Genomic DNA, 25,689 nt, shown 5'->3' on the forward strand with positions numbered 1-25,689 from the left:
AGCCACTTCCTCTTATTTTACCACTGAAAAACTGATGCCCAAAGGGATGAAGCAAATGACCCTAAATCAGGAGCACAAGTGGAGCCTGGAGGGGGAACTGCCTTGCTGACTACTCAACAGCTTAGCCAGAGTCAGGAAGACCACAGACCGGCGCCTGTGTCAGAAGGAAAACAAGACAAATTAAAAACAACACCTTCCCCTTACCCTTACCTCCCACTGCTGGAGCTCTGTACGAGTACACACAGAGTTGGGAAGCACAGTTCTTGGTAGCTACAAGCCTGTGGCCTGGAATGGACATATAAACACCCAGCTGTCCTAACAAAAGGCAAAATAAAACCAGTGCTCGTGCCATAAAGTGTTCTAGCATCAGAAGAAACAGCATACCTCTTGAGAGAAAAAAAGGTTTGAAGAAGTAGGCAGCATTTGAGGTGACTGGATCTTGACAAATGTAAGGGGACACACAGCAGAGCAGGAGGGTGTGTGGGCCAAGGGAGCTGCTATCTGAGGTGTGGAGGCCACAAAGTAGGGTGGGTAGAGCTTGGATTCTGGAGCCCAACTCTAGCTCGGTCCCTACTGGCCATGTGGCCTTATTTACTCTTCCTGGATCTTTTTGTTTTCTGTAAAGCAGGAATGGCACTTGCCTCACAAGGGCTATAAAGACTACATGTAAACAATGCCAACCTACGGAGTGCTCGCACAGTGTCCAAGAAAATGGAACAAGCATCACAGCACTTGTAGCACCTTCCTGGGATGGCGAGGTGGAGCTGCTGGAGTCTAGGGCCTGGAAGAGGCTTATTTTAGGAAAAGAAGCTATGAAGATAGAATACAGCCAGATGACTAAAGATTTTGGCTGCCTCTGAAAGGAGTTTTGAACTTACTTCATTTTCAAAGGCAACCTCCAGCTTGTTTCCAGGTCAGGCTCATGAGAGAACATTTGGAAAACACACGAGAGAGCAGACGCCTCCAGTCTCACCCTGAGGTAGAGTCGGCAATGTGTACTTTGCTCCACACAGTCCCCAGGAATACTCTGTACAGTGTCCCTCGCCCCCCTTGTCCAGCTGGGACTCCTCAACACGGGCTTAAGGAGGCACATCACAGAGCAAGGGCACCAAAAACACTCGCTACCAATCTACTTTGCCAAGGACAGGGATCAACCACAACAAGGAGGTGTGCCTGTCGTTTCCATTTTTAAAAATATTTGCTAACTCAATAGGAAACAAAATATACTTCATTTTCACTTGTATATCCTTTGGTGGCCAGGAATGTGACCATTTCTCCCTGTGTGTTAATGGCTGTCTTTTCCTAACTGCAACATTATCTACCAAGATTTTTATCTATTCTTAATAAATCAAAGCTATTAATACCCAGTACCCCACACTTACACCAAGTTATCCCCACCCCAAGGAGGGGCAGAAATGGCCCATCAATGACAAATGCCATGGGAATCTCCTCAACTCACACCTCCCAACCTTGACTCTATACGCAGCACCACACATACTAGAGAGGCCGCTGCCACCGCCCCCACGCACGCTTGCGCCATCCTCAGTCAACCATCCTGCCTTCCCTCATCATACACACTCCCTGCTGTGTAACCCTACCCTCTGTCTCCTATGTTACTATGAAAAATGGGTGGTGGTGGTTTTTTGACTTTTTATTGTTCTTAAACTTCTATTATGAAACATTTCAAACATTTCAAAAACAGAAAGAATAGTCTAGTCATCCAGGTTCAAGAACTCTCAGCCGATCCAAGAAAGGGTTCTAGGATCCTTTCCCAGGACTCCTGTCCTCACCTTGAGGAGAGCACTCTTCAATCAAGCACCACTGGTCACCCCCTCTGCACCTGCCTCCACCTGCTCAAAGCTCTCCAGGACACAGCTACTGAAAGGCAGAAGCCACCCCTTCTTCTGTAGCCAGCTAGCACCCTTCCTCTTTCCCTCCGTCACAGACTACCTCCTGCTTTACCCTACTCCACCGCTCAGGGCACTGGAGCAGGGTTCTGTGTAAGCTTCTCCACTGAACCTTGAACCTCAACCCTCACCCTGCAAGACCCCACGGACTCTGCCAAAGGAGCCCAGGGTCCTCACCAAGCTGTCGCACCTCAGCACTCAGGACTGACTCCTCCCCTTTCCCAAACATCCTCCTCTCTTGGCTTCAATGCTGCTAATGCTACCACTCTTCCCATTTGTTCTTAGGCCCCTCCCATGGTTCCCTTCTTCTTTTCCACCTGAATTTATGGCGGTCCCCAGAGTTTTTGTCCTAGGCCTTTTTTATTGAATAGCAGTGGTAACAATGACAATAGGTGACATTTGCTGTTTTCTATATGCCTTGATTAAACCTGTGACCTAGCAGGGCCCTCTCACGACACCCTGTGTGGTTTTGTGATCACTTCAAAGATGAAGAAAAGAGGCAGAGAGCGCTAGAGCTGCTTGTCAGAGGTCACAGAACACCCTAAGTAGCAGGCCTGGTATTGGAGTCCGGGAAGCCTCAGACCCTCAATCACCACACCACACTGCCTCTCTTCAGCCTACAGCGATCCTTGAGCACTGCATCCACTTCTGTGGCTTAAATCATCACTACGTGCTGCCTGCCGCACTCCCAGCCCACCTCCTCACCAAGTTCAGCAAGCAGTGTATCCCTGCCTCCTGAGTATGTGAAGCTGAAAAGCCTGTGGGCACCTAAAATGCATGCAGCACATTGTGCTCCTCCAACCATGGGCCCTGTGTGTCCACCTCCAGTGAGATGCTGGCCCCAACTACTGCCTCACCCTCAAGTCCTCCTCCCAAATCCATTACCAGGTACTACTGGTACACTGCCTAACTCCCGTCTCTCCCGCCTGTGCCTGCTCTACCTTCCCACTGCCAAGCTCCATGGCGGGCACCGGCCATCTCCTCAGGAAACCAGATGGAGCCTGAGCTCAAACATGGTCCCATCACACCCCTGCCCCGAGCACCCAGCCTGCTGCTCTCACCACTCTGGGAGACACCCTACACTGGTCTCTCCTGCCTCCTCTATCCCTAGCTAGCTCTGCCTCCTTTTGCAGCTGACTGGGAGACCATTCCCATGCCCCCACACTAGGAACCTTTGTGGCCCCACAGCACCCTATAACTACTGGCCTACCTGGTGTGCCTCAACTGGAGCTCCGATACAAGGGAAACTGTGTCATTATTAAACTACCTGTATTATCTTCATGATATTCTAGGAACTGGTCTTAGCTTCAAATTGGTCTTTTCCAGATAAGGAAAATAGAAGCTAGCCTGGTATCATCAACTTAGGGCAGGAGGAGCCAGGAATCAGATTCACAACCATACACTGACCTGCTCTGCCCCTCTAGCACATCTGCAGCACTTACACTAGGGCCAGCACAGACAAGCCAAGCCACAGAGCTGACTTCTGGCCAATGAATCGTGCCTTCCATGTTTCAGAGAAAAAAAAAAAGAAATCCTAATGCTTTTCTTAAAAGCTAGACTAACATGACTGCCGTCCAATCACATAGCTAACACTTACTGAATCTGTGATAGGTGCCAGATGCCAAAACAGCCATTTTTCACATGTTATTTCACCTAATCCTCACAACCACCAAGTTAAACAGGTAATAAACTAGAGCCACAGATCTAGTGAGAGCACCTCAGAACCAAGAGTCAAACCAGACTGGATTCTAAAGTCTGTTCTTTTCAACACACGGTTCCCAAGAGAGAGCAATTAAATAAAAACTGGTCACTTAAATCGAATGCTGCAACTTATACTCACCTTGTCTAAAACTTACCTTTAAACAACTTAAACTTACAAAAACAAGGACATGTACTAGTTTATAGCTCAAACTAATATATTAAAATGTACCTTCCACGGGACACTCAAATGGCTTTGTACCCAGGTGGGTGATGCTATGGCCTTTCAGGTGCTCTGCTCTGGTGAAAGACTTCCCACAGCCTTCAACGGGGCAGGTAAACCTCCGGTCATCATCATGTTTCCTGCCAGAAAAGAAAAACAGGGAATGGTGATTACAACACAACGTGGAAACACCAGACCTCAGAGGTGATTCTTTGTTTAAAATTCTGCAAATTAAAAATTCTTAGCATTTAAAGAAAATGATCCATACATTTCAGAAAATCTTAATTCTATATAGCCCATGTGGGAAGCTTTGCAATTTAGCTAATCCTGTAATCAGAAATTTGACTTTAATGACAAGGCTGATGGGAAAGTCAAACACAACAATTAGTGCTGCTCCATCTAGGAGCAGCTGGGTCCCAAATGTATTGCTGAGCTACTTCTAATGTTTAGAAATTCTGATAACAAACGTGGTTTCCAAGCTACAGAGGGCAAAGAGAAGGATGCACAGAAAACAACTGCAATGTTAAAAGGACCCCCTCAAGTCCATGCATAAACACTGTCCTTTCCTAAGTAATCTTGTTGTGCTTAAACCCCTCAAATCCGCCACAGCTGTGCAAGCACAGACAACCCAATCTCTGTCCCAAAGCAAACCAGGGAGAATAAGAACATCGAAGGTAGAGTTTTTGTGAAGGTTAAAGGAAACACATCTGTAAAGTGCTGAACATCACCTGCAAGCAGGGAAAGCCCCCCAAGAGCATCGTTACCAGCACAGAAAGTTTGTAATGACATCAGAAAAGTTTCTTCCACAATGTTAACTTGTTTTAAACATCGAATGAGATATAAAGCACACAAACTACATTTAAAAAGCAGCATATGTAGAAAAACTGACATTTAGGTGATCAGATTCTGAGCGGTTCTCTTTTCATAGCTTTCTGAACTTTCTAAACTATCTACAATGGGCTCCATTTCTTATAACTTAAAAGAAAAAAAAAAAGACAGACATTTAATCCATAGGCTTCTACTACTAACAACTTATTTGTTGTTACTACTGGTACTTAAACCAAAACATAAAGATTACCTTTTGTGCCGCAGGAGTTTAGACATGCTGGTGAAGGTCCAGCCACAACTGTCAGAATCACAAATAAAAGGTCTTTCACCTTAGAAAAGAAAAAGTTACACCACATAAGCATAAATGCAAGCTACCACAAAGACAAATCTTAGGTGCAAATAATGTATTCTCTAGCTCATTACCTGTATGACTTCTCAGGTGAATTTTCAGGCGACAGGCTTTGTCATATTGTTTGCTGCACCCAGGAAAAGAACAAGAAAAGAGTTCTTGTTCCCTGAAGTGGGCTCGGTTATGGGAAAACAGAGCACTCACTGTGATGAATGTCTTCTCACAGCCTAAACGAAGAAAACACAAACCCTGCTCACTGGTGTGACAAAAATCACATAACACAGCTAAACCAGTTACCGCTCCAGGACACAATTCACACTGAAGCAGATGAGAGAAAACGAGTCAGAAGCACTTCCAGAAAGTTACAATCACTGTTACAACCACTGACATCTGGCTTTGTAATAGTGACTAAGGGTAGCCAATAAGCACACGCAGGCCACCTGTTGTGATGTGACTTGGATATGAAGCAAGCGATCAAAGTAAAGTCCTCCAATCACAGCCACGTGCTCCCATTTCCATAGCATGGATCTTTCTCACATTTTGTGAACTCAAATGTCAACGCTGTCTGTGTGAGGCCAAAGAAAAGCCAAGGAGAGAAATTAGATACTAAGGAACAAGGAAACTATCTGGGAGGGTTAAACCATTGTTCTGAGACTCGTCTGCCTCCACAGGTGAGCCTGTGTCCTCTACAATTACAAATGTGCTCCCTGACATCCTGTGTACACGACAGCAGCTCCTGCTGTCACCTGGCTTCTCCTTTTGCCTATTTCACCAGGATTCCCTGACATCAAAGGAGGCTACCAGGGTCTTCTTCATTCATAATGACCTTTTCTTTCACTCCCTTCTGCAACCCCAGCTGAGCCACCAGAAAGGAGCCTACCTCAGCAATCCCCAGACTTCCCCCATCAATTGGCTCTCCTTTGACAAAAAGGTTCAGTGCTTAAATAGAGTAGAAAATACCAAGTTGCAAGATGCTGACCAGGTAGCTTTGTGGCAGCTCTTTCCAGAGCCTTTAACATGCTACCACTGTGCCAAGCAGATATATGCTGCACATCACTGCCTCAAAGCACTAGTCCCAGGAACCCTACTTTCCCTGCCAACATTTCACTGGGAAATGCTTAACTTCCTAAATGCCCTAAAATCCTCCTCTTCCTCAGCATAAATCTGCCCTCCCTCCCTACTCTATTTGGGCTTTGGTGTACTCACATTCTCCCAAGAAGTAAATTTCTCTGCCTTAGCAAGAACCGCCCTCCCTGCAATCAACAGTCAAGTACTTTGATCCTGCCCCTGCAATCCTTCCTACATGGAACCCCCCCCTCCCCACCATTCCCACTGCCTCAGTGAACTCTGGTCTAGAACACTGAATGGGGCTTCACTGGTCCCTCCCCTGAACCCACCCATGTTGAACACCATTGATCATCCAATCCAAAACTCTCAGGGGGACTTCTCACCCTAAAGCAAGCTAGATCCCTAATCTTCCTAGCATTATACTAGGAATGATGCTCTTTGTGCATTTTATTAGGGAGCACAGTATAAGCCATTGACATTCAGCGTATAAATGAGAAAGGCTCCGAAACAGTGCTCCAAATCTATATTCTCCATGAAGAGGCATGAACAAGACCAACCAAAAGTATGTGAGAAAAAAAATATTAGGACCCATTGATACGTGTTTTTCATTTCTTTTCAAAATCCTTATATTTAAATGTATTTTATAACGTACGCATTACTGTAAGAGCACTGTACATATTTAATACATCAATACACACGCAGGGTGCATGCTAGACACATAGGTGAGGTTTTGTTTTAATGAAGCGGATGTGGAAGGTCCCTCCCACACCCTTCCAACTTTAATCCCCACCTCACACCACTATGGTGGCCCACATTCCCTGCCTTGGCTTTGCAGTGTCACCCACCAGCACTGCCTTCCACCCCAGGGGCCACAAGACAACTCCTTCCCAGGCAGGAATCTTCTCTTCCTCCTGGGGAGGCACACTCTCCCTCTTAGACCAGCTGAACCTCTCTATCTTGGTGGAGTTCATGCTTTCCGAGCCTGCAGATGTAGACAAGGACAGAGAGGAAAGCACCCTCCACTGGATTTTATCCACATTGTGGGGCCTCACACTGCTCATTTATAAAACGAGGATAATTTTTTTTAATTTTTTATTTATTTATGATAGTCACAGAGAGAGAGAGAGAGGTAGAGACACAGGCAGAGGGAGAAGCAGGCTCCATGCACCGGGAGCCCGATGTGGGGACTTGATCCCGGGTCTCCAGGATCGCGCCCTGGGCCAAAGGCAGGCGCCAAACCGTTGCACCACCCAGGGATCCCAAAACCAGGATAATTTTTAAAACTTCCCAAGACCGTGAAGTCCAAAGGAAATAAAAGCATAAAGTGCCAGAAAACTGCACTGCACCACACACCTTGACTATTCCCTTAGGGCCTTAGGGTGTTGCATCTGGCCAGAGTCATCTGTGTTCCTCCCACACTGGAGCGTGTGCCACGTTACTACCTGCTAACTGAACTCCACTGGTGAAAGATCCCAGAACACAGACACCTGACTCATAAGGCAAATCTCTAGGAAGATGCTTTATCGCCCTCATTAACCTGAAGCACCTTAGGAGGGGCCTGCTGCCTCCACTGAGGGGAAGGCAGGCTGTAATTACTGGCGCTCCCTCGCTCCTGAATCCCCATGGTAATGCGGGGTGGAAGCGTCAAACCGAAATCACCTGGAGAGAACTGGGACACAAACACCACAGGGCTCCGCTCCCGCCCCTCACTCTGGGCCCACGGAAGGTAAATCCTGCCCCACCGAGCAGCCGGAGGCGGGCGGACGCCGCACCCGCACCCGCCCTGCGCGGCCGCGTCTGCAGCTGGGGCCCTGGGAGCCCCCCGAAGCCCGCGGCGCGCAGTTACCGGGAAAGTCACACTTGTAGGGCCTCTCAGGTTCGAAGTGGCTGCGCTGATGGGAGCTGAGTTTGGCGTGCGTGGGAAAGCGCTCGGAGCACACCTCGCACTTGAACAAGTTCTCCTGCTCGTGCCCTTTCATGTGCGCCTTGAGGTTGTACACGGTGGTGAACTTCTTGCCGCAGCCGCCCACCGGGCAGCCGAAGGGCCGCAGCTTGTCGTGCGACTGCAGGTGCCGCTTGAGCTTGTAGGAGGTAGTGAAGGCCCAGCCGCAGCCGTCCAGGGGGCACTTGAAGGGCCGCCGGCCCTGGCTGCTGCCGTGCGTCAGCAGGTGCACCTTGAGCTGGTGCTTCTTGGCGAAGGAGAGCGCGCACTGCGGCTCGGGGCAGCGGTATCCCGGGGCGCCGAGGCCGGGTCCCTGGGGGCCGCGGCGGCCCTCGGCCGGGCTCGCGGCCTCCTCTCCCGGCGGCGCCGACGGGCCCCGGGGCGGCGGGCCGGGCTGCGGCGGCGCGGCGGCCAGCGTGAACACGCCGTGATCCAAGCGCACCAGCAGGTCCTGGCTGTTGATGGTGACGGTGCCCGCGAGGCCCGCGCCGGACCCGGGGGCGGCGGCCGCGCCGCCGGGGCCCTGCTGAGGGCAGCCGGGGGGACTCGCGCCAGCGCCGGGCCCGACCGCCCGCCCCCCGGGGGCCTCGGCCGCCGCCCCGCGCGCCACCTCCAGCAGCACCACGAAGGAGTCGCCGCCGTCCTCGAGGGCCGGGGGGCTCGGCCCCGGGCCCGCCGCCGCCGCCGCCGCCGCCGCCCCCGCCTCCCCGCGCAGCGGCCCCGGCCCGCCATCTTCCGGGCCCCGCAGCAGGAGCAGGCGGCGGCGCGCGGGGCCCGCGCCGGGCGGGGGCCCCGGGCCGCGGCGGAGTCTACCGGGGCCGCCGCCGCCGCCATGTTGGGCCCCGCGCGCGGCCGGCGCGGCGAGCAGCTTCGGGAGGTCCATCTTGGGCCCAGCCGCGGCGCCCAGCCGCCGCCTCGGAGGAAGCGCGGTCCGCCCCGCCCCGCCCCACCGCGCGCGACGCCGCGACGGGGCGACGCCAAAGCCGGGTGCGGAGCACGGCGGGAGTCGGGGCCCGAGCTGCGCGTGCGCGTAAGGCGCGGGGCGCCGCGCGAGGCCTGCCGGGCTGGGAAGGGTCTGCGCCGCGCAGGCGCGTCCGCGGCTCCTGCCGGGCGGGGGCGGGGACGCGGGCGCTTCTGCCAACCCGGGTCCCGCGGGCTGCGCTCTGGCTCCCTCCGCGGGGCGGGGCGGGGCGGGGCGGGGCGGGCCGCGACGCTCGCTCGCCCGCCGCCACCAGCGTGTCTGCCACCTGGTAATGGGTTAGTCCTAGCAGCCGACTGCCTTCACTCTCACGGGTGCGGGGAAACTGAGGCGCAGGCAGCTGGAGTCTCGTGCCCGAGGTCACACAGCCAGGAGCCGGGGAGTCCGCCTCGGCCACCAGGCCCGGCGCCGCTGGCCGCGGCTCACAGAGCTCACAGAGCCCCGCCCCCGCCCGCGCTCCTGCCCCGCATCCCCCGCTGCAGCCCGCACCACCCCAGCCTCATTCACCGTTGCCTGAACCCCCCGCCCCCCCAGCCCGGGCTCCGTCCGCAGCCCCTCAGAGCCAAGCCCGTCTCGCGGCTCTCCTGGGGGGACACCGCCGCGGTCCCCCGCCCGCGTCACCCTTCGGCCCAACCTAGCCTCTTTGGTGATGCTCCATAAGCGTAGGTCCGTTGTGCCCCCCTGTGTGCGCGCCACGGCCCTCCCCGCCCGGCTGGCCGCCCCCACGTCCCCCCGCCTCGCCCTGCCCTCAAGGCCGCCCCATCGTTTTCCATCTCCTCCGACAAGCCAAGCTTCTCTGATTCCTCCGGATCAGGGACGGCCTCCGCCAGCGCCCTCTTCCCCACCTCCCCTCTGATGGGTTACCTCTTCTAGCTCTGGGACTATCGTTTTCTTTGCCCCTTTCCTGGAGAATTCATTGTCCGTGTCCCCCTCCAGAGTGTAGACTCGTTTAGGACAGGAACTGTGCCCATCTCATTCACAGCTGTACACCCAGAAGCTAGCAGCAAAGACTCTCAGTAAATACTTATTGATGAATGCTTTACTATTACAAGTGCTTTAAATACAAGATAGATGTATGAATCTATGTCCCAAAATATACACCACTCAATAATAATTCGTCCATTCAATATCGGATGGTCCTAGGACAAGTGGATATCCGCAGGTGAAAGAATGAGTTTGGACCCCTACCTTCCACCAGACACAAAAAGTAACTCAAAATGGATCAAGGACCTAAATGTAAGAGAGAAAACTAGAAACTATTAGAAGAAAACAGTATGTGTGACCTAGGATTACGGGATGATAGCCTAGATATGAAACTAAAAGCACACGCAATGAAGGAAATAAAGTGGGCTTTGTCAATACTGAAAACTCCTTTAATTCAAAGAACAGCAGAAAGAAAATGAAAAGCAACCCACAGAATAGGAGAAAACCGCAAATCATATATCTGATAAGCAACTACTGCATAGAGTATATTTTTAAAAACCCATGATTCAACAGCAAAAAGACCACCCAATTTAAAAACAAAGGATTTGAATAGACATCTCTCAAATGTCTATTCAAATAGACATGTACAAAGGGCCAATAAGTACATGAGAAGATGCTCAACAGCATTACTCATTAGGGAAATGCATATCAAAACCACAAGGAGATGACATTCCTTATCCTGTAAGAACAATTTTTTTTTTTAATGAAAGAGGAGTGTGAAAATGAAAAGTTGGAACTCTCATACATTTCTGCTGGAAGTTTAAAACATGAAGCCAGTGTGCAAGGAAGCTTGGCAGTTCCTCAAAAAGTTAAATATAGAATTTTCATGTGACCCAGCAATTCCACTCCTAGGCATATACCCAAGAGGAATGAAAAGACATTCACACAACAACTTGTTTGTGAATGGTCATAGTGGCATTATTCGTAATGCTGCATAATAGAAAGTGGAAACAACCAAGTGTCCATCAACAGACAAATGGGTAGACGGAATGCACACAATGGAATATTATTCAGCCATAAATAGGAATGAAGTACTGATACAGGCTACAACAGGAGTGAACCTTTAAAACATGCAAAGGGGAAAAAGCCAGACACAAAACACTATGTACTATAGGCTTCCATTGGTATGCCCAGAAAACGTAAATCCATAGAGCCAGAAAGTAGATTAGTAGTTTCCAGGGGACAGAAAGGGAGGGGAAACTGGAAATCATGGCAATGCACTATAGTGTTTCTTTTTGGCATGATGGAAATGCCCTGGAATCAGACAATGGTGATGGGTATGTAAGACAGTTGAATATACTAAAAACCACTGACTTGTACACTTTAAAATAGTTCTGATTATGTTCTGATTGACTCTGCTAAAAATGTATTGTTGGGAAAAATCATTGTCAAACATTGTTTAGAAGGATCCCATTTGTATAAGGAGAGAAAACTATACCTATGTTCACATGCTTGCATATCCATAGAAAGTTTCTACAAATATACACAAGGCACTGCTAGTACTTGTGACTACTTCTAAAGTGAGGTGGGGAAAAGCACCTTCACTTAATACTTCTTTTCTGTTGGCACTATTTGCTTTTTTTTTTTAAGATTTTTGTTTATTCACAAGAGACACACAGAGAGAGGCAGAGGAAGAAAAGCAGGCTGCATGCAGGGAGCCCAATGTGGGACTCGATGCTGGAACTCCAGGACCACACCCTGAGCTGAAGGCAGACGCTCAACCACTGAGCCACCCAGGCATCCCCTATTTGCTTTTGTTTTATTTTTTTAATTTTTATTTATTTATTCATGATAGTCACAGAGAGAGAGAGAGGCAGAGACACAGGCAGAGGGAGAAGCAGGCTCCATGCACCGGGAGCCCAATGTGGGACTCGATCCCGGGTCTCCAGGATCGCGCCCTGGGCCAAAGGCAGGCGCTAAACCGCTGTGCCACCCAGGGATCCCTGCTTTTGTTTTAGATCATGAGTGGGATTTGTTTTTGTTTTTGTTGCTTTATTTTAATTCCAGTGTAATTAACATACAGTATTATATTAGTTTCCAGTGCACAATATAGTGAGTGATTCAACAATTCTAAACATTACTCAGTGCTCATCAAAATAAGTGTACTCTTAATTGCTTTCACCTATTTCACCCATCCCTTCCCTCTCATAACCACTAATTTGTTCTCTGTATTTAAGAGTCCAGTCTCTTGTTCATCTCTTTTTTCTGTTTCTTAAATTCCACATGAGTGAAATCATATGGTATTTATCTTTCTCTGGCTTACTTAGTATAATACCCTCTAATTCCACCCATGTCATTGCAAATGGCAAGATGTCATTTTTTTTTTATGGCCAAGTAATATTTCGTTTTGTGTGTGTGTGTGTGTGTGTGTGTGTGTGTGTGGTATCTTCTTTATCCATTCGACTGTCGATGAATATTTGGGCTGCTTCCTTAACTTGATTATTGTAAATAATGCTGCTATAAACATAGGAATGCATATATCCCCTTAGATTAGTGTTTTTGTATTATTTGGGTAAATACTCAGTAGTCCGATTACTGGATCATAGGGTAGTTCTATTTTTAACTTTTTGAGGAACCTCCATACTGTTTTCCACAGTGGCTATACTGGTTTGGATTCCCACCAACAGGGTGAGAGGGTTCCCCTTTCTCCACATCCTCGCCAACACTTGCTGTTTCTTGTGTTGCTGATTTTAGCCATTCTGACAGTTGTGAGGTGATATTTTATTGTAGTTTTGATTTGCATTTCCATGACAAAGATTGGTGGTGAGCATCTTTTCATGTGTCTGTTAACCATCTGTATGTCTTCTTTGGAGAAATGTCTGTTCACATCTTCTGCCCATTTTTAAATTGGATTATTTGGGGTTTTTTGGGCGTTGAGCTATATAAGTTCTTTATATACTGTGGATATGAACCCTTTATTAGATATGTCATTTGCAAATACTTTCTCCCATTCCATAGATTGCCATTTAGTTTTGTTGATTGATTCCTTGGCTGTGCAGAAGCTTTTTATTTTGATGTAGTCCCAATAGTTTAATTTTGCTTTTGTTCCCCTTGTCTCAGGAGACATATCTAGAAAAATGTTGCTATGGTCGGTGTCAGAGAAATTACTGTCTATATTCTCTTCTAGGATTTTTATGGTTTCAGGTCTAATATTTAAGTCTTTCATCCATTTTGAATTTATTTTTGTGTATGGTGAAGAAAGTGGTCCAGCTTCATTCTTTTGCTTGTAGTTGTTCAGTTTTCCCAACACCATTTGTTGAAGAGACTGTCCTTTTCCCATTGGATATTCTTGCCTCCTTTGTCAAAGTTAATTGACCATATAATCATGGGTGTCTTTCCGGGTTCTCTAGTCTGTTCCATTGAGCTACGTATCTATTTTAGTGCTAGTATCATACTGTTTGATGACTACAGCTTTGTAGTGTATCTTGAAATTTGGGATTGTGATACCTCCAGTTTTGTTCTTTTTCAATTTTGCTTTGGCTATTTGGGATTTTTTTTTTTTTTTGTGGTTCTATACAAATTTTAGGATCATTTGTTCTAGTTCTGTGAAAAATGCTGTTCATAATTTTGATAGCGATTGCATTAAATCTGTAGATTGCTCTGGGTAATATAGATATTTAAAAAATATTTATCCTCCCAATCCATGAGCATGGAATTCTTTCCATTTCTTTGTACCATCTTCAGTTTGTTTCATCAATATTTATAGTTTTCAGAATACAGGTCTTTCTCTTCCTTGGTTAAACTTATTTCTAGGTATTTCATTATTTTTGGTGCAATTGTAAATGGGATTGTTGTCTTAATTTCTCTTTCTGCTACTTAGTCATTAGTGTATAGAAATGCAATGGATTTCTGTATACTGACTTTGTATCCTGCAACTTTACTGAATCCATTTATCAGTTCTAATAGCTTTTCTAGAAATCCTTCAGGTTTTCTACATATAGTATCCTTTCATCTATAAATAGTGACAGTTTTACTTCTTCCTTACTAATTTGGATACCTTTTATTTCTCAATGCTGTGGCTAGAACTTCCAGGACTATGTTGAATAAAAGTGGTGAGAGTAGACATCCTGGTCTTGTTCCAGACCTTAGGGGAAAAGCTCTTTGTTTTTCCCCATTGACTATGATGTTTTTCATATGTTGAGGTATGTTCCCTCTAGAGGGAAAGGTTAAAGGTTTTCATCATAAGTAGACATTGTACTTTATCAAGTGAATTCTCTGCATTTATTGAAATGATCACATGGTTTTTATCCTTTCTTTTATTCATGTGTTGTATCATGTTGATTGATTTGCAAATCCTGAACTACCCTTGCATCTCAGGAATACATCCCACTTGATTCTGGTGAATGATTCTTTTAATGTATTGTTGGATTCAGTTTGCTAATATTTTGTTGAGACTTTTTCTTTGTTCATGAGAGATATTTGGTAACTATAGAATTCTTAAGATCATGAGTGTTTTTAAAGTAATTTTTATAATTAAATAATTTTTTTCCACTATGGGAAACAGTATGTGGTTCTTCAAAAACTCAACATAGAATTACCATGTGATCCAGCAATTCCATTCCTGGGTAAATACTGAAAAGAACTGAAAGCAGAGACTCAGGTATTCATACAGCCATGTACATAGCAATATTATTCATAGTAGCCAAAAGGTAGAATCAATCCAAGTCTGCATTGATGGATAAATAGCTAAACAGAACATGGTGGTTTATGGTTACAATGTACTATTATTTAGTCCTCAAAAGGAAGGAAATCCTGACACGTGTGATAACATAGATGAAGCTTGAGGACATTGTGCTATATGAAATAAACCAATCATAAAAAGGATAAACCCTGTATGATTCCATTTATGTGAGGTCCCTAGAGTTATCAAATTCATAGAGACAGACAGTAGGATGGTGCTTACAGGGGTTGGGATGGACGGAGGGTGAGTTAGGGCTTAATAGATATGGAGTTTTTCCATTTGGGAAGGTGAAAAAGTCCTGAACATGTATTGTGGAGATGGGTGCACAATCTGAGTGTACTTAACGCCACTGAACTGCACTCTTAGAAGTGGTTAAAATGGTAAATTTTATCACAATAAAAGAAATTTTGGTGGGACTATGGATGAGTTGCATCTTTTCAATTTTTCAGCTTTTAAAAGATACTTCTAGGGGTGCTGGGGTGTGGCTCGGTGGGTTAAGCACCTGCCTTCTGCTTAGGTCATGACCTCAGGGTCCTGGGATAGAGCCCAGGGTCAGGCTCCCTGCTCATCAGGGAGTCTGCTTCTCCTCCCTCTGCCCCTTCTCCCACCCACTCTTGCTCACTCTCTCACTCTCTCTCTCAAATAAATCTTTTTTTTTTTTTTAAAGATACTTCTGATATTTTTCACAACTTTTTTAAATGGGTGAAATCAGCCTAAGCATTTGGCAAGGACTCATTTCACCCTTCCTACTGCCAGAGGTACTCCATCACTGCAAATAATAGGGCTTATAGTGAGGAGGAGATGTGCGAACTCATATGCTGGGCTGTTCGGTAGTGTCTCCATCAGAGAGAGGAACCCTGCAAGCATTTGTGTATAGGAAGTGGTTTGGGGCAGCTAGAGACAGACTCTGGTTTGGGGCAGACCAGCTGACATACAGGTGCTTGTCACATTTGTTTGCATTTGGGGAAAAATCTCACCGGCCCAGATGTTCCTGGGTGCCCCACACTTTAGTGGGGCACAAGGTTACAAGAATACCTAGTTCCAGGGGTCCCAAAACAGACCAAGTTCGGCCACTCAAGCTGTCAAAACCCAAAGACAGAGAAATGAGCAGTGGCGAAACAAGAAAGGAATTAGTTTAGCAAGGCCACCATCGGGAAGACAGCAGACTAGTGTCCCAAAGACTGTCTCCAAAGTGCCGAAAATAGTTCCTGGTTTATAGCAGGAAAATGTGGATAGGTGTGTGCAGGTGGGCAGTGAAGGTTTTATCCTGGGCAGGGTCTTGCTGGCTCAGGGTGGTCCTTACTGCTTCAGGGGGCAGTTTCATTCCCACTAGGGGATGCTTTCCCACAAGGGTCTTTTGCTTGAATTAAGAGACAAACTGAAAAGAAGAATTTAATGAATTACAAAGTACAGATTGAGGTCAAAACCAAGGATGCTGAAGTCCACTTTGAGCACTCTGATGGCATCCCTGTGGCCTTTGAATTGCCAATGTCCATGTGCAGGGCATCACAAGTTCGGGCAGGAGTAGGGATGGACTGCAGTTGGGAGTTCCAAAGTGTATGTTTTTTCCAACACCACTGAGACAGGGAAACTAAAGGGACCCAGTAAAAACTGTTTGGTTTTTTTTTGTTTTTTGTTTTTGGACTCTTTTCCTGCTTCCATTCTTGCTAGGACCTGTTCCTCAGGCTTACACATGCCTCATGGAACAGATATGTGTGTCCTCCTTGTAAAGGTCAAGGAATTAATGGTTTCTTTGGAGGCTTCCAGCACAATAAGGCAGTATCTAAGGAGTGGCCGGTGGTGTCATAAATACTTTCCAAGACCACTGACTCACCAAGACCCCTGGCTCCAGGGCGTAAGTGACTTATGGAGGACACCTAAACATTTGTCTGTATTCCTGGATGCCCAAGAAGACATCAGCACTGAACCACAATCCTCAGTAAAAACCACAGACTCTAAGCAAAGTTGAGATTCAGTCATTTTCCTTTCCAAGTCTCCCAGATGTTCTGTCTATATGTGCTCTCTCTCTGTCTGCAATAAACTCTGCTCTCACTTCCTCTCAGTGCATTTGATTTCTATACTGCACAAAGCCAAGGATCTTCTTGGCTGTCCTGTGGGTCCTCAGACCTGGCCAGCCTGCGTCAACACCAACCAATTAGCCCAATTCTGACTATCTACCTGCAGATAGCACCAGATTGCCTAGGTTATGAGCTCAATCCTCCAAGACTATACCCGCCTGCCGCCCACACACACACCAGTTGCAAGTCCAGGTTGCTTCTGATTGACCAGCGATAGATTGGAGGTTCCCATGACCCCTTCCTTGGCTTTGATTCCTATGCTAGAGCGGCTTGCAGAGATCAGAGAGACGTTTTACCCAGCTTACCAGTTTATTATAAAAGGACAGAACTCGGGAACACTAGGGAGAAGAGATGCATAGGGCAAGGTACGGGGAAGGGGCTCAGAGCTTCCATGCCCTCTCAGCATGTCATTCTCCCCAATTTTCCAGGTGTTCCCCAACCCAGAAGCTCTCCTAGCCCTGTCCTTTTTGGGTTCTTATGAAGACTTCAGTACTCAGGCATGATTGATCAAACCATTGACCATTGATGATTGGTTCAACCTCTAGCTCCTCTTCCCTCTCCAGAGGTCAAGATATAGGACTGGAAGTTCCAACCCTCCCATCACTCCTTGGTTCTGCTGGCAACCAGTCCTCATCCTTAGGTATTATCCAAAAGTCATCTCATTAACAATAAACTCAGATGTACTTGAAAGAAGTTTGTTATGAATATCAAAACACCTTGATCACTCTTGCCAGTTAAGTTAGGAAATTCCAAGGGTTTTTGGAGCTCTGTGCCAGAAATGGGGATGAAGACCAAATATATACTTTTTATTATAAATCAAAATACCTCCATTGGGGATTTCCGTGATGGTTAACTTTACCCATCAATTTCAGTGGGCCATTTTAAACATTGTTTCTGGGTGTGTTTCTGAGGGTGATTCCAGACAGGATTCCCATTTAAATGGATGGCTCTTCTGCAAGTAGGTGGGCATCTGCAATCTCTTGAGATCTCAATCTGTTGAGGTCTAAAAAGACCAAAGGCAGAGGAATAGGAGTTCCCTGTTTCATAGCTCACTGAGCTGGGACACCTCATTTTATCTTTTCCTGCTCTGGAATGGGGATTTACACCACTGTGAGCCTGGTTCTCAGGTCTTCAGACTTGAACTGAATTATGCCTCTGGCTTTTCCAGGCCTCTAACTTAGGGATCCATGAGCCTGCCATAATATATACAGCAACAACATCTATATGTAGACATCTATAGCATTCTCTCTCTCTCTCTCTCTCTCTCTCTCTCTCTCTCTATATATATATATATATATATATATACACACACACACACATATATGTACAGATACATCTTCTATTGGTTCTGTTCATTGAGAATGATAAAACACAGAGACTGACATCCCAGCAGAGACCCTGCTGGTGACGCACAGTGGGAAGCAGTGTAAGAAACCAGCATCTCAAGCCCAAGAAGGAACAACAAGCACACTTGGCTTCACCATTGGCGGGCAGAAAGGACTGGTAGGGGCTGTGGCAAACTGGAAAAAACAAGCCCAGCCCCAAGGAGCCTCCAGCTGATTGCTGACACAGAGGTGGTGAGGGCACAGTCACCTGATCTCTTGGTTTCTTTAAGGAAACTGAAAATCTTGATATTTAAATGAAATCTTCCAACTTGTAAAATTTGGTGACAAAGCCAAACATATTTAAAGAGGGCAACTCAAATCTGCACCCCCCACCCCACATGCTCCTTGGAGGAAGCTACTGGAAAGCCTGGGGCAAGAGAGCTCATCATTCAGCTGAGCACTCCTGAACTGGCTTGTGCTAGCCAGGAAGGAAGTCATCTGATTCCCAGGGAGTTCCCAGGGACTACCCAGGGAGAGGCCGTGACTACATTCACAATCTTGAATTTTTAGGGCAACTGAAGCCTGTGCCCATCATGGCCAACTGGTTTCTATTTTAATCATTTTGATGAAAACATCTCACTGTAGACTACACATCTCTGCTTTCTTAAAAAAAAAAAAAAAAAAAAAAAAAAGACTGAACTGGACACAGAAGCCCTTTAAAACATCCAGTTCCTGTGTCTGCCTGAGACATGACCAAAAGGGCCATACTGCTCCATTCATTCCACAGACACCAAGGCTGCCCAACTCCCTGCTGAGCCCCGTGATGGCCCCATTCTGGATGTCAGTTGTCCCTTCTGGCAGGTGGCAGCAGGCTGTGACCCAGGGCAGCTGCCTACTTGCTGGCATGGCTTGGAATGGAACCAAGAGGGGGTCTGAGGCCCATGCACATGGCTGGCCGCCACCTGAGCCATGGCCTGAAGCTGGCCATTGAGCCCTGCCTGGCTGTCCTTAAGGGAAGGTGCTGGATGGGAAAAGAAAGATTGTCCTGGTCTTAACGTTGAACATATCCTCTTTGTTTCTCCATAGGAACAGGGAATGTTCACACAGATACATGTCCCAGGGTGCTTTCATGGAGACTTGTTGACAGTCAATGTAGAGATTTAGTACTGAGCTTGCTGCATATGACAGAAGCCCTCCTGGGATGGCTTTAACAGGTGAGGATGACAGAGTCTGGAGTGGAGCCAGCGAGGCTGGTACAGCAGCTCCATACGCTGCCCAGAGGCAGGGCAGCTCTGCCTTCCCATGGGCATCCTCCATGTGCTTCTGTGGCCCTTGTGGTCACAGCAAGCTTGCTTTGCTTCCAGGCAGCACACCCAAGGTTCTGGCAGAGGGAAGGACCTAGGGCAAAAAGCAATCCAGCCTCACCTGCCCACTTTTGTTAAAGAATATCCGCTTTCTCAGAAGTCCTGAGACTTCCAGCCTCATCTCATGACCAGGACAGGGCCAGTGGTCACTCCTAATCACAAAGCAGCTTTGAAAATCAACTATGTTTTAATGCATATACTACTGCCCAGACAAAATCGGGACACAAGAAAGTGGCCACTAGGGAGGACATAAACAGTGCGGAGTGGTTGAAGACACAGACCCCAGCTAGATTGGTCTCCTCTTTGCAGGTGTGGGGGGGGGGGGGGCATGGCTCCTTAGACACCCATCCCCCAATCTCTTTCTCAATTCTCTGTTAAGGTGGTCATTTGTCAGTGAGCTCCAGGGGCTGAGTTAATGCCCGTAATTAATGAAAGGGAGATGTGTAGTCAAAGGTGCCCTGCTTTGCACAGTGAGGTCATGGGGCGGGGGTGGGGGGGTTGTCTCCTGGCCTGGACAGCCCGCACATGTGGTAGGGCCACTCAATCTGACTCCCTGCTTGGCTCTGGATGTTTACAGGGGAGGGAGCAGGCCTCAACATCAGTAGGTGGGGTGGGAAGGGAGGAGAAGAGGGGCAGGAGATTCATCCCTTCACTTGGCTGCTTTTTATAACCTGGGTAAGAATAAAGCAGAACCACAGTCCTTTGCTGAGATGCAAGTGTTACACTCTGTTATATAGCATAGAAAACTGAGGTTTGGGGGCACCTGGGTGGCTCAGCGGTTAAGTGTCGCCTTTGGCTCAGGTCGTGATCAGGTCCTGGGATCGAGTCCCGCATCAGGCTTCCCAGAGCGAGCCTGCTTCTCCCTCTGCCTGTGTCTCTGCCTCTCTCTGTGACTCTCTTGAATGAATAAATAACATCTTTTAAAAAAAAGAAAACTGAGGTTCAGAGAGGCCATGATCTCCAAGGTCCTGGCAGGCAGGATTAGGAAAAAGCTAAGGATTGCCAGGCCCCCACATCCACCTACTAGTTTAGGAGAAATTTTTATTTTTATTTTTTTTAAATAATAAATTTATTTTTTATTGGTGTTCAATTTGCCAACATACATACAGAATAACACCCAGTGCTCATCCCGTCAAGTGCCCCCCTCAGTGCCAGTCACCCATTCACCCCCACCCCCCTCCCTCCTCCCCTTCCATCACCCTTAGTTCGTTTCCCAGATTCAGGAGTCTTTATGTTCTGTCTCCCTTTCTGATATTTCCCACACATTTCTTCTCCCTTCCCTTATATTCCCTTTACTATTATTTATATTCCCCAAATGAATGAGAACATACACTGTTTGTCCTTCTCCGATTGACTTATTTCACTCAGCATAATACCCTCCAGTTCCATCCACGTTGAAGCAAATGGTGGGTATTTGTCAGAGAAATTCTTATTTTATAAAAGAAACACACCCACACACTGGACTCCAGAAAGCAACATTTGGCCCGTATAATCCTTTTCCATTAAATAAATTAACATAAACTAATAAATCAAAGTTTTGAGTCTTGGCTTTTTATTTCTAAAGCCTAATTAATTACAAAGGAAAGGGGAAGTCTTGTCCAATCACTGTGTTGTATGCCTGAAACTAATGTAAGATTGTGTGTCAACGATACCTCGATTTAAAAAAAGGAAAGGGGATGTCTCACTGGTTGCTAAGGACAGGGAAGCAGTCCCCCAGCCCCTGCCCCCTCCTAACCCCATCTCCCAGGCCTGGTCCCTTAAGATCGCAGGGTGATGCCATGGTTGCCTGGATTGGAGGGAGGAGCTAAAAGTCCCCTCCCCAAAGGGGCTTGTTCTGATTGGCCTGGGTCCCACTGTGTGAGCTCACTCCAGGGTACGCTCCTCTGGCATCAGAGGGTAGCGCTCTCTTTGGGGATCTTTCTCCCCACTCTCTCACACCCCCACCCACTGCTACCTTGTATCCTTCTCCTGCCTTGGTCTCAGCTCAAGGGGCTAGGTGGTCACAGGGGGGAAGCCTCTCACACCCAAAGCCTGCAGCACCCCAGAGGATTAGGACATTAGGCAACCAGAAGTCAAGCCCTAAAAGTAGGGGAATCCTTAAAAAGGGAAGGGTGTCTACCAAAAGGAAGGTCTGGAAAAGCATGACCACATAATTCCCTTAGCTTGGGGGCTTTGCATCTGAGACTGGGCTATGGATCCAGCCAGTACCAGAGTCAGGGATCTGAGGGAGGGGTGCGAGAACGCAGCCTCAGGCCCAGTAGGACTCCTGCAGGACACCTGGTCCCAAGCAGAGTCCGGAAGGCACTCCCTCTGAAGGGACTGAGCTGCATTTTCTTGAGCTTCTTGCTGTGCCAGCCATGGGGGTGCCCCTCCTCTCTCCTCCCCCCACCCCGCCCCCACAAAGTACCATGGAGTCTATAGTGCAGAGCCCCACCCCCATCCATGGCCACCCTGCCCATGAACCTTCCATGGCTTCTTTCCTTTCTTTCCTAATCCTTTATTTCCTAATCCCTGTCTTCCTCCCTGGGCACTCTGAGCCCAGGGCTTAGCCATGTTCCTTGGGTTCACAGCTGGAGGCACCAAGGTCCAGAAAGAACGTGACAGCTAGACAGGCCAGCAGACCGAAAAGCAACTGTATGTGTGGTTGGAAGGCAGACAGGAGGCAGAGTGGTTGATAAAAACCAGGCCAAAGGAAACCCTGCTCCCCTGGTGGGAGAAGGAATGGCAGGGGCTTTGAAGGGACTTGATTGATGCCCAGTATTTGGGGCATGCACCCCCCCGCCCCAGAAGATCCTGGAGTCAACTCTGTGGTGGGCTGGAGGATTTGGGCCTGGATAAGACTTTCGCTGCCCCTCCAGGGTTCCCAGAGGTCACAGACAAACGGTCCCATCTCTTCTGGTCTCTGCTGGCTCGTTTGTAAAATAAAATGCCCATGGTAGCGGCACACCCTCCAGGGTGTTGTGAGGCCAGATGAGGGCTCATGTGTGAAACCATGAAGCCAGGAGACCAGGGTGTATAGTGACAGGTGCGGTGTGGCTGTGAGGTGGGGATAGGGATGAAGGGGGGACAAGGGATCCAAGGATCTCAGGGCCGCAGGGCCTGTGAGAGCACACGCTCATCTGCCACCTCATGCGGGAGGGTCACCACCAGGCCCTCATCATCCTGCATCGTCTGGCGGATGATCTCGTAGGCCTTCTGGTTCCCAGCCCAACAGCGCCGAGCCACCTGTGGCAGGGTGGGGAGAGGGCCGGCAGGGGTCAGTCTGAACACCCTGCTGCTGGGCTGCAAGTCCCTGCCCTCATTGGCTTCAGGGACCCTCCTTGTGCTGCGTGGGGCCCTGGCATCTCCCCGCCCCCCAGCTCAGACCCCCCTCTCCTGGCTGGACCGCTTATGTAGCCGCCTCTCCCATCTGAGACCGGCCATCCCTTGACCCAGCCTACTCCATGTCCAAGAAAGACCTGGCCTCCTTGCCAGGGCCCCAGGCCAGGTGTCTGGGAACCATCCTTAGGGAATCCGCCTCCATCTCAGCTCCGCCTTAGAATCTCTCTCCAGTCCTCCCCTTCTCTCCACCTCCTTCCTCAGGGCTTCCCCGGCCTCCCTGCTGCCATGCTTGCCTCTCCCTCCTTCCCCTCACTGGTTTGCAGCCCTTGGGGTGAAGACTACCCCCTTGCTGGGCGCCCCTGTGGAGTTAGCCCCTCCAGGGACCTCTTACCCTCTCTCTTATGCTCACCCCCTGACCGAACATCCAGCTGTGTGGGCTCCTGCATGCAGAACCCCTCTCCTTACCCTCCCATCTGCCAGCACACATCCCCCCATTACCACTGCCCCCCACCCCTTCTCGTGGCCTGTGAAGTGGTCATAGGCAGGAGTGGGCCCCCACGGGGACACACGCACATGTGCACTCCAGAGAGGGTGACAGCTGCCTGGCCTTGCAGAGCTGCCCACTCTGACCTGACTGACTTCAGAGAGGCTAGAAAGAAAGCACTTTAAAAGGAGGAGCTCAGCATCAGCATCAGCATCTTCTCACTGGGAAAGAAGCCCCCCTCCCCATGCAGACAGAAGCTGCCCTGGAGGAGTAGGGTCAGAGGCAGGAAGACACAAAAGAGAGCCAGCAACAGCCCCCAAAAATGCAGGGAGAGATCCAGCAGCAGCTGGAGAGGAGACAACAGTAAGCAGGAGCAGTGGGACTGTTTTCTGGGCAAGAAGGAAGCAGAGTCTCTCTCAGGTCTGCAGCGAAGGCCAGTGGAAAGGCCTGGGTGTGACTTACTCCATTGGAGACATCCCAGCTGAGCATCATTTTGGCCTTCTGCTCAGCCTCCTGGGTCCCGTCCAACACAAGGCCAAATCCTCCATTGATCACCTCCCCCCTGCAAGAGGCAGAGACATTTCCAGGTCACTCTCCAGGCTTGCCCCCTGCCTGGAGCACACAGCAGTGCACACACATTTTGGAAACCCATTGGAAGCATTGGCTCAGGAGGGCGGTGTGGCTGGCCCCTCCAGCCCAGGAAGCCGTTGGCCCTCTCCCAGCCTGGGGATGCAGGACTCACTGGGCTCTGCACTCCCCACTTGCCCCTCCATGCTTTACCCCATCCACTCCACACTCACCATCAGGACCCTCTACCATGTCCCCTCCCATAGGTGACCTTCTCTGCGGTTCTGAGTGCATCCCATAAAGATACGCTTCCTCGGTGCGGGGGGGGGGGGGGGGCTCTTGTGCAGCTCAATTCAACTGTCATCCTCCCAGATTTCTCTTTACTCTCTTTATTTTCTTTACCTCTTCTTTCAGCTTGCTTTAGGTGTATTTTGGGGTCCTGATAACTTGATTTGAAGGCTGAGTTCCTTTATTTTCAGTATTTGTTTTCTAACGAACAGATTTCCCTTAGTACCATTTGGATCACCCCACCTCACAGACATGATATGACCACATGTTCATTCATTTCTTCAAAAGGTGTTGTGTGATCTTAGTTAAGCGTGCTAATGCCATCCAACTTCTCACATTTGCCCTGCAGTTCCAGCCATCAGCTGAGAGTGCCCTCTCCTTCCTGGCACTCCTGGCTCCTCATCCTCACCCCTGGTGTCACAATCAAGGCCTACACTGGGCCTGGCTGCCGTTCCTGCTCAGTTAGCATCACTACACCTCTCATAGCCCCTTGTGTTACATACTTAGGAAATGCTCTCCCCACTGGTCGGCACTTGCCAGGACTTTACTGCCCAATGCGAACTCCTGAGAACATAGCATCTGGCCTTTCAGTCCCAACTCCCAGCAAATTTGCTCTTTCTCCTTCCTCCACCCAAAAGGTGCACCTAGCTTCCTCAGCCCTAATCCTTCAGGCCTATGGGCTTCTCTGCCCGGTTTGGGCTCTACTGACAATTTCAGCCAGTTCCCACCAAGAAGGTGGGGAGCCCTCTGCCGCAGGAGCCAGCTGTACACCCCACTCCAGGTGTGGAAGCTGAGCCCTTCCCTGCCCTCAGCGTGTGTGCCCACAGCTGGGCAGCCCTGTGCCAACCAGCAGGCTCCTGTCACATCATCCACCAGCCTCCGAGTGGATCCAAGGTCATCATTGGTCACCTGTCAGGGGCTGATGTTGGATGACAGAGAGGAAAGCAGATGCCAGCCAGTGTCACCAAGCAAGGACTTCAGTGTGTCCTTCAACAAGAGAGGACTTTTGGAGATTAGAACTTCATCTTCTGTTTTGGGGGCCTGAAGCCCAGACTGCTAGAGAGCAAAGCCGCTCAGCTCCATGTGACCTCAGCCATCCCTACCCATGGAGGCACCTCGGCACACTGAGCCCAAGAAGACAGACGATAAAGGCAGCATCACCATCAGCAGAGCACATGGGGCTGCTCACAAATGGAGTTGGGACAACAAGCTGTCCCCTTGAGAAAACCAGAAAAGTAGAGCCCTATGTCACATAAAGAAAAATTCATGCCAAATGTACTAAAGGAAGAAAAAGTCAAAAGCATATGATAAATAAAGTTTAGAAGCATGTTTTTATGTTTTTTCTTAACTTGGGAAGGAGAAGGTATGTCTTCTAAAGCAACATTTAAGGGGGCACCTGGGTGGCTCAGCAGTTGAGCGTCTGCCTTTGGCGCAGGGTGTGATCACGGGGTCCTGGGATTGAGTCCCCCATCGGGGTCCCTGCCTGGAGCCTGCTTCTCCCTCTCTCTCTCTCTCTCTCTCTCTCTCTGTCTTTCATGAATGAATAAATAAAATCTTAAAAAAAAAAAAAAGGATAACATTTATCGGAGGCATGCCACTGCCA

The 25,689-nt window shown here is 48.7% G+C and overlaps 2 protein-coding genes across 4 annotated transcripts in view; both read right to left on the reverse strand.

Annotated features, from left to right (window-relative positions):
- ZXDC (ZXD family zinc finger C) overlaps positions 1-8,898 on the reverse strand; it is a 44,570-nt gene extending 35,672 nt beyond the window's left edge. For both annotated transcript variants that reach the window (XR_012011418.1, XM_072784845.1), the window contains exons 1-4: positions 7,920-8,898; positions 5,080-5,232; positions 4,907-4,985; positions 3,838-3,968 (exon numbers count right to left, since the gene is read on the reverse strand). Coding sequence is in view for 1 of the 2 variants with exons in the window: in XM_072784845.1 (XP_072640946.1) it covers positions 3,838-3,968; positions 4,907-4,985; positions 5,080-5,232; positions 7,920-8,898 (1,342 nt within the window). In the remaining variant the exon portion in view is untranslated. The remainder of the gene's footprint in view (positions 1-3,837; positions 3,969-4,906; positions 4,986-5,079; positions 5,233-7,919) is intronic.
- Positions 8,899-20,961: 12,063 nt separating this feature from the next.
- UROC1 (urocanate hydratase 1) overlaps positions 20,962-25,689 on the reverse strand; it is a 40,680-nt gene continuing 35,952 nt past the window's right edge. For both annotated transcript variants that reach the window (XM_072784852.1, XM_072784853.1), the window contains 2 exons: positions 23,694-23,793; positions 20,962-22,651 (listed from right to left, as the gene is read on the reverse strand). In XM_072784852.1, the coding sequence (XP_072640953.1) occupies positions 22,511-22,651; positions 23,694-23,793 (241 nt within the window). In that variant the 3' untranslated portion in view covers positions 20,962-22,510. The remainder of the gene's footprint in view (positions 22,652-23,693; positions 23,794-25,689) is intronic.

The sequence above is a fragment of the Canis lupus genome, chromosome 19 (genome assembly GCF_048164855.1).
Source record: "Canis lupus baileyi chromosome 19, mCanLup2.hap1, whole genome shotgun sequence".
Lineage (NCBI taxonomy): Eukaryota > Metazoa > Chordata > Mammalia > Carnivora > Canidae > Canis > Canis lupus.